The sequence below is a fragment of the Protobothrops mucrosquamatus genome, unplaced genomic scaffold (assembly GCF_001527695.2).
Source record: "Protobothrops mucrosquamatus isolate PMUCROS unplaced genomic scaffold, P.Mucros_1.0 scaffold10063, whole genome shotgun sequence".
NCBI classification, from domain to species: domain Eukaryota; kingdom Metazoa; phylum Chordata; class Lepidosauria; order Squamata; family Viperidae; genus Protobothrops; species Protobothrops mucrosquamatus.
In genome coordinates, this window is record NW_015395850.1 from 1 (window position 1) to 9,146 (window position 9,146).

Below are 9,146 nucleotides of genomic sequence, written 5' to 3' on the forward strand. Positions count from 1 at the left end.
ATGAAATGTGTATTTTTGATGCAAACTATGTGACCTGTAAACTTACAGTCAAATCTGGACACAGGTACAAAAGAAAAAGAGATTTATTTTGTCATGATGTATCTTTCATCATTTTTGCATCATTGAAGATTCTAGTAGACACCTATACTGGATTGAAATTGTAAGCCAAGAATGGAAGTTGCCCAGCCATCAAAATCTGGCTGATTCCAAATCTGATCAGTGGAGAATACAAATTAGCTGTCAGGTTTTGGCTAAAGGTTGCAATTAACCATGGTATGATTTGTCTGAATTCGGGTTTTGTGTATTCTGCGAACTCGGCCATTACAATGTATAAACTGTGGTTTATGATTTAATTCATTATTTAATCCAAGCCAGTTGTAACCAAACCATGATTAAGCAAACAATGGTTCAGCACAATGTGTATGACTCTGGTTACTATTATTTGCACCAAACGGAAGTAGTTCTCCATAATTTCAGGCATGTGGTATTTTAAGAACTTTTGCAAGCAAGTACATTATTTAATCCTTTTCATCAATATTTGGTTTGGTATAGAATATCAGAACATCTAAATTTGAATGATTTTTCTCCTTACCTTGTACAGCAAGAGATAGACAATTCAAGGCCATTCCAACAAAATATATTCTCTAGCTTAGAATATTTAGGATATATTTTAGGGGTATAGGTCTCCTTTCTTCCACTTAGGGCGGTTGCTTGTTTAAAAAACACTTTATCGACTTCTTGGAATTCCTTTCTAATTCCGGTCTGTAGCCATTTATCCTGAATTTAAACATAAAATCTTGCATGAAAATAGTTCCGCTGAATTTAGATGTAGTTTTCATAAGAAAAAAAATGGTATTGAAGGAAGGATTTGAGCCCATAATTTGCTATATTTTTAGACAATACGAACAAATTTGTGAGGGCAGTCAGATTTTTGCTCTCGTTGCCTTCCACTGGAACCTCTAAATTCCAGGACCTCATTTTGTTCAAAAGAATCTTATAATTCCAGTGAGAGCTAGGAGGCTCCCAGAGCATTATAATAAAAGTGCGGAGAAGTACTGTATCTGTTATATGTGATTTAAAAAGTAATTCATAAAATATTTTTGAAATTATCATTCCTGCAGTGTACTTATATAGAAATCGAACAAGTACCAAAAACGTACGCAGTTGTCCTGAGCCGTCCATCCTGGCTATGGGGTGCTGAAATGGGAGCCAATGAATGTGGAGTCTGCATTGGGAATGAAGCCGTATGGGGAAAAGAAGACGTCTGCAGTGATGAAGCACTCCTTGGCATGGACCTTGTCAGGTTGTCATTAAGTCTGCTGGATAAAATGTGAAACCAAGTGGAAACTAATTGGTTGTTTATACTTGTGGTGCTTTGTCAAACAGCCACCTCTGGAAACTACTATATGAGATGGAAAATAAACAACACTAATATTTTACCTGGAGAGTTTATGGGGTAAATGGGGGCTTAATGCAGAATTGTGCTGCTAAAATGGAAAACTAAAACCTAGCTTTTGAAGGAACTACATAGACCTGGTCCAGAAACTATGAAAGCTACAAGACACTAGAGGTAGTTATTGACCCATGACCATTCATTTAATGACCACTTGAAGTTATGACGGTGCTGAAAAAAATGACTTGCAACCGTTCCTCACATTGGCAACCTTCGTAGGGTCCACAGTCACATGATCAAAAATGTGGGCACATAGCAGTTGGAATGTACTGTATTTATGCGGTTGCAGTATCCTCCCATGATCGCCATTTGTGACTTTCCCAGGTACTTCTGACAAGAAAAGTCAATGGGGGAAGTTGGATTCCCTTAGTGACTGCAGTGATTTGCTTAACAACTACAATAACAAAAGTCGTAAAATCAGCCATTTTTCACTTAACGGCTAGATCACTTAGCAACAGAAGTTCCACTCCTAATTGTGGTCATAAGTCATTTGTAGTTCATAAAATCTGGTTTCCCTATAGACAGCCTACCAGTTCAAGGATGTCTGTAGGAAAGTTTTGCATGGACAAACGGACAAATGGCACCTCTGTCATGGCAGTTCTGTAGTTGCTAGGATGTTGTGTAGGTGTGTGTGATAGTTTTCATCCCAAAAACTTTGTTTTAAGGTTCTGAACATGAGCCCAGATTGAGAAATAAATGAGCAGGTCCAAATTCTGTCTTTTGAAGTTGAAGAAAGTTACAGAATGCTAAAACCCTTTGATTTGATTTTAGGCTTGGACTTGAAAGAGCAGATACTGCAGAAAAAGCTGTCGGTGTTATTGTTGAATTGGTGGACAAGTATAATCAAGGTGGAAACTGTATGGAGAGTCAAATGACATTTACCTACCATAACAGCTTTTTGATAACAGACAGAAAAGAAGCTTGGATTCTGGAAACATCTGGAAAGCACTGGGCTGCAGAGAAAGTAAAAGGTATAAATAATAACCTTTATTCAATTTTAAGACTTCTCAGTGGACAATGTCTGTCTATCTGTCATATCTGTCTGCCTGCCTGTTTGTCTATCTGCCTGCCTGCCTGCCTGCCTGTCATCTATCTCTGTCTGTCTATATCTGTCATCTACAGTATCATCTATCATCTAATCCAGGGTGTCAAGCTGCCAGCCCACGGGCCGGATGTGTCATGCAGAAGCTGCACCCACCCCAGCTCCGGCAAGGGGAAAAAAGTTGCGATACATCGCAACATGTCACGTGACGCAGCGAGTTTGACACTCCTGATCTATCATCTGTCTGTCTACCTAACTATTTACTTACACACAGTTTTCTCTCTCTCTCTCTCTCTCTCTCTCTCTCCCTCCCTCCCTCCCTCCCTCCCTCTCCTCTCCTCTCCTCTCCTCTCTCCTCTCTCTCCAGTGCTATACTGATAAAAGTGATGTCACTAATGCTATTACAGTTTTTACAGAAAGCAAGCCTGTTTCAGCTCAGTTACAATCTGGATTCTCTGCCAGCAGAACCTTTAAAAATAAAAAGCAGCTATAATCCTCATTTAAGCCTGAAAGGCTTCTGCGGCAACTTACTTCCCTTTCTTCAGATTTCTTCAGCACTGAAGAAAAAGAGAATGGGTGAGAAAAGGAAAACATTTTAGAAATTATTCTTTCTGCCCATACATTCCATGATCCTCTGAGGCAAATGGAGGGGGGGGGGGATTAGCAGTTCCTTGCAACATGCCTTATCCTCATCTTTTTTTAAAAAAATAAGTTGGTGAACAGTTGTAATGAAAAATCTCAGCATTATATTAAAAACTGGCACCCATTTCAGTTGCCAGGATCTGGCTGCTTTCTTCTGATCATGTGCTTAATTTCTTTTTTCCAGTCATGGTTTTCAGTTAGTGCTAGTGCTTAAATTGATATTTGTTGGTTATTTAGTTTTAGCTGGGAGAAAAAGTCTAGTTTATAATTGTCCCAGTGTGTTTATTATGGCCAAATATAATTATTGCAAATGAGGAAGGAGTGGGTCAAGAAGCAGTCAACATTCATATTGTGGGATTTACAGTAGCTTCTTCCCAAATTTCTAACAGTAAATTTAGACATCTCAGTTTAATAATTTTTAAGTAGGTCAGTTTGGGGCAGAAACATTTAGAAGTGTAATAGCATGTTTTCCTCTCCCTTTTAAACAGAAGGAACACGGAATATTTCCAACCAGCTATCCATCACAACAAAAATTGACCGTGAACATCCAGAGCTAAGGAATTATGCTTTAAGCAAAGGCTGGTGGGATGGTAAAGAAGTATTTGATTTTGCTGCCACGTACTCATATGTGAATACTGCCAGAATGACAACTGCAAGGGGCAGATACTGTGAAGGCTATAAACTATTAAAGAAATATGCAGGTACCTCTGTTAAGTTATAGAAGATCTTATAGCTGCATTTTATAGTTGGATTTGGATGTAGTGTTTAATGAGATTCTATATATATTCTATATATAATCTGAAAGAACAGGATAAATGGATAAAATTCATGCTGGAGCCCATCCTCAGGGATGGGCTCCAGCATGAATCCCACCCTGAGTCCTACGGGAGAAGGGCGGGATATAAATCTAAATAATAAATAAATAAATAAATAAACTTTAGAATAGACATTCCCTGAAGATGGGCTCCAGCACAAGTTTAAAAGCTTGGAAGACTAAACCTCTGTCCCAGTGAGGGCCCAGACTAGATCCTAAAATACTGTTTTTAAGTCTCTTTTTTGATGTTTTACCATAGTTTTATGTACTGGATAACTTGGATCATCTACATAGTTCCTGAATCAAATGCAGCAAGGGATCTTACAACATTAAAATGTATTATCCATTTATTATTTGTCTATGCAAGGAGTTCCGATACTTTCTAGATATAGAATACCCTCTGAATTGGCAACTTAAGCCCTTTAGCAATTTTAAAGTTTTTCTGTCTTTCTCTTTTCCACCTGTCTCTCTTTCCCCATACTTATTTTCTGCCCCATCTCTTTCCCACTGTTTATATTACCGTATTTAAAACACAATTTCTGTGTTTATCCAAAAATATCCTGCCAGAAACACATTCTCTAGGGCTGCCTTTTCCAGTCTGATCTCTTCATGTGCTCAGGTTGCACATCTCCAGATTCTCAGACAGTGTAATCAATGGCCCTGCTGCCCACGGATTCTGGAGTTGCAGTGTTAACCACACATTTGGAGGGGACACACCACTTTGAAATATTTCTTCTTTGAAGCGTTATTAGAGTTTCCAAAATGACGGAGTCAGGGAAAAGGTCATATTTCTCCCTTGCTACTATCAGCTTCAACATACAAATTGGAATGTGTGCTTTGAAAAAAAAAATAAGCCAAACACAGTTGCACCCTTCTGTTTCAATATTCATTTTACTGGGGATTCCTTGCCTGTGTGATTGCCCTGTAATCATGCAAATTTCATTCATTGGCAGAATAGCGGGTTCTTCAAGCTGAACATCTTTTTAATGCTTGTTTAAGGTTAAGGATGTTTTGGAGTTCTATTAGTATATTTCTGCTAAATCCCTATTTTTCAGGTACTTACCTGAATCACTTTTAAGTCACAACGGGTGATCAAGTGATCAGTCAATTCAGGAGGTTTTTTTTTTTTTAACTTAGTTGAGAGAAAATCGTTGTTGTAAACCTCCCTGGTCTCTTAATATTTTATTTTCATTTATTTAAGAGGAAAACTTCTAAAATTGATACAAAGGAATTACCTTAAATACTGCAATTGCTATTTTAAAATGGTTACTGAATATTCTGAATTTACAGGAAGATATGCTGAAAATCTAGATTGGAAAAGTGACTGTCACCATGCAAAGAAAGTGAATTTTTTTAGATTTACAGATGCCTGAGATCAGAGATTTCGCTGATTATTTCAAGACTGTCTAATCTCCAGCCTGCATCCAACTCTTGATCATGTGCATATATACCTTGACTACTACTACTACTACTACTACTACTACTACTACTACTACTACTACTACTACTACTACTTCTTCTTCTTCTTCTTCTTCTTCTTCTTCTTCTTCTTCTTCTTCTTCTTCTTCTTCTTCTTCTTCTTCTTCTTCTTCTTCTTCTTCTTCTTCTTCTTCTTCTTCTTCTTCTTCTTCTTCTTCTTCTTCCTTCCCACTTCTTCTGCTCTTCTTTTTTGCCTTCTGCTTCATCTCTCATTTTCATGGAACACCTCTTTCTCCACCTTGCTTTCTTATATTTTCCTGTTTTGCTCTACTTACTTTTTCCTGCAGGATTTTTTGTTACCTTTTTCTCTGCATAACCAGAAGCCCATTTGACTTCTGTTCTCTACAACAGAAACTGCAGGTGTGATCCAATTTTGTTGTTGTTGTTGTTAGAAGCGGAAACAAAATGGTGCTTTTCATATCCTCTCATTTGAGAAAAAGATACCAAGCACATTTATTTATTTAGAGGTACTCCTTGCACTATCACTTCACAGTACTTAGGTTGGCTCCCAACAATAAACCACAATTAAAAGCTTAAAACAATATTTCTAAAATTAAATAATAGTAATAGTAATAGCATATATCAGGTCCTTGGGAAGAACTCGTTAGTCAGACAAATCCAGTCTGAACATCTGTCTGGCTGTGTGATGAACCATAACAAATACAGCAGGGCCACAAAAATTCCAGGGGTTGCCAGAGTAAACAGGTAAGTATTTAGCAATTACTTTAAAATTTAAAGTTGAAAAGAAAAAAGTTACCGTGTTGCCATTTCTTATCAATATACTAGTTGCTTTATTCCTGCCTTTTAGCAATTTTGCATAAATATTAAATGGGTGGTATATACAGTATTAAACAAATAACCTATCTTATCTAGGCAACATAACAGCTGAGACAATGATGACAATTCTTCGAGATAAAGAGAGTGGTCTTAACATGGAAGGTGCCTTCATGACCACGGGAAGCATGGTTTCTATACTTCCCCAAGATCCTAGTCTCCCTTGTATTCATTTCTTCACTGGAACTCCAGATCCTGATAGGTAATGCAGATAAAATGTGTCCTAAGAACAAAATCTTAACCATTTCCTTATTTTTTTGCCATTTTAAATAAAAGGCTTGAAATGAGGGGGTCCTTGATGCTCTCTGAGCTTGCTTGTTTTCTTACATACCTTTCATCACCCTAATTATGATAAGTATCATCATTAGTGGTAGTAAAAAGTGCTGTTTGCTGTCAGTTTATATGCTGATGTCTGTGTGGATGGGGGTGGTCTTAGGGATTCTTTGGTTGGGCTGTTTAGTAATGGCTTTTTGGCAGTTTCTTGATTGGGGTATTGCTTACTTGATTGTTGGTTTGAAGGTGACCTTGGAGTTAATCTATGCTGATCTGAGTGCTGATTATTGGTGGGGAGGTGCTGGAATCTTTTTCTCTTTGGGGCTGGTTGATTGTCTCTTTTGCATAATCTACAGCTGCGTAATCAATCAACATAATCTATAGACGCATAATCTGTAAACAAAAGGCTTGAAACCTTTCCAGAAGTACTAAATATGACCCAGGGTAAGTAAAGATCAGTAGAAGCTTTAGAAAAGTACAGGATTAAAGAATCTGATAAAATTTCTGATTCATCTTAAGCCAATTCTGCAACAGGAAAGGCATTTAATGCTTCAGTAGTTTTGGGTTGGAAGCCTTCTTTTTTTAAAAGTACACTAGGACTCTTTATCTGCTGGGAAGCCATCTTCTTGGTTCCAGAAACTTTTCTACCCAATCAACTAGACTGTGATTGAGAGAATTGATATGAAAATTTAGGTTCTCCTGGAACTTATGCTGAATGAAATATAACCCTGGAATGTGAAAGTAGCAACTAATTTGCATATTTGCTTATTTTCATTTTATTTTGCAGGTCTGTTTTTAAACCTTTCATTTTTGTGGAAAATATTACCCAGCTTCTAAAAACCAGCTCTCCAGTATTTGGCCCTGAGGATCCAGTTAAAAAGAAGCCACGATTTCATACAAAGCCAGATAGGAGACATGAGCTCTATCAAAAGCATGAACAGGCAATTGCCATGATGGAGTCCTCAAAGGTGGGTTGATCTTGGAATTGTGATTTAATTTTGAAATTCAAAGTAAGAACTTTGTGTTGGTATGAGCTGATAGACATTGAAAAATTGTTCTGGCAGATCAATTTTCAGTCATAGGGTTAACATGAATTTATGAAAGTCAGAGCAGGTTTTATACATTCTCAGTAAACTCCCAAAAAACTCTTCATAACTATACTTTTAACAGCCACACATTAAATATAATTTGATAGAACAGTAGAACCTATTTCTTAGTGGTTTTCATATCATTATTAAATTAATTTATTTCAGTTCTCAGATAAATTTCATTTCTTTTTTGAAAGCAATCTGGTACCACCTTTTCCAACTAGCAAATCTTATTAAAAGGCTAATTTTATTAAATGTGTTAGTCGGAAAAGCTGTTTCCAGACTCCTAACACGGCTCTCCTTCTAGAAAGTTCAGTACTTTTTTGCAACTCTCGTGAATCTTCCCAAATAAAAGTAATATCCAGATTATATCACAAATCACTATATACAAGACTTTTAAAAAAACCAAATCTTAGATTTCACCTATTTGCAAGAGGTCCTGTGACAATCTTCAGATCATTTATACTTCTTAATTCCTCAGACACAGCTTTTGTATTCTTGAGTCTCTACATTCAAATGAAATTCATTATATAAGCTTTCATTAGCTGCAGTTCACTTCGTCATGTGCCTTTTGTCCTCACAGTCTTCTTCCTTTCGCATTCAAGCTCTCCTTCCTTTTGTAACTTCTGAGTTGTGGCTTTAACTATTTCCTCTGGCCTATGTTTTTCATTTTTTAGCTTAACATACTTAAATTCTAGTTCTGGATTAAATAGATTTTTGTTCCCTGAAACTCATTTCAAACAAATAATTGTTATGTCCTCTTCCTTTTTAATTCCCCTTTGAAGAAATCTTGCTAGACAGAACTCGAAATGAAACAGTTTCCCTTTTGGCTCAATATATAAGGAATAGAGAGGAAAAAAAACAGGAATTGGTCCATCTTTAATATATGTTGGCTCTTTACATACTGTTTTCTGTGAGAAGGAATTCCTTTGTAAACGTGCTTTTGTCCTCCATATTTCAGAATCTTTCCTGCCTGTCATCTCTTTAAATATTTCCCCTTGCAGACCTTGTCTAGATGCTTCCAGCCACTCCTCCAAACTTAGATGGGAATGTTTCAGGCTTTTCCTTTTGGAGGTGATTGAAGGCTATATCAAGCCACTTATTCACATATTGCCTGGATCCTTCAGGACATCCGTTCTGAACACTTTGTATGGATTCCTGGAGTCATTCTCCCAGATTGTTTCTGGCTTCATTCAAGGATTCGTGTCTGAGACTTTTCAGAGATCTTTGTAGCCATGCTTGCACCCCTATTCTGGATGCAGTAGAACCATGCTCTCTGAAACTTGCTAAAGATGCTTAAAGTAATCTAGATTTAGATTAGATTTAGATTTTATTAAATTTATACCCCGCCCTTCTCCCGGAGGACTCAGGGCGGCTTACAGCCAGTTTAAAACAGTAATACAATACAAAATTTAAAAAGATTAAAAATAAATATTTAAATTTGGCCGCATTCTACTAAAAATTTAATTTAAAACCCCTTTAAAATACCCCTAGGCCAGTCCTGCCTGCTGAAATAACCAG

At 37.0% G+C, this 9,146-nt stretch overlaps 1 protein-coding gene across 1 annotated transcript; it reads left to right on the plus strand.

Annotated features, from left to right (window-relative positions):
• Positions 1-1,121: 1,121 nt before the first annotated feature.
• On the plus strand, positions 1,122-7,547 carry LOC107301111 (secernin-3-like; the record flags this gene model as incomplete). The annotated part of the gene is given in 5 exon segments (XM_015830375.2): positions 1,122-1,303; positions 2,225-2,424; positions 3,626-3,838; positions 6,304-6,466; positions 7,325-7,547. Coding segments are annotated over 5 exon segments (981 nt in total), but the record flags the coding sequence as incomplete, so codon positions are not given.
• Positions 7,548-9,146: the final 1,599 nt, after the last annotated feature.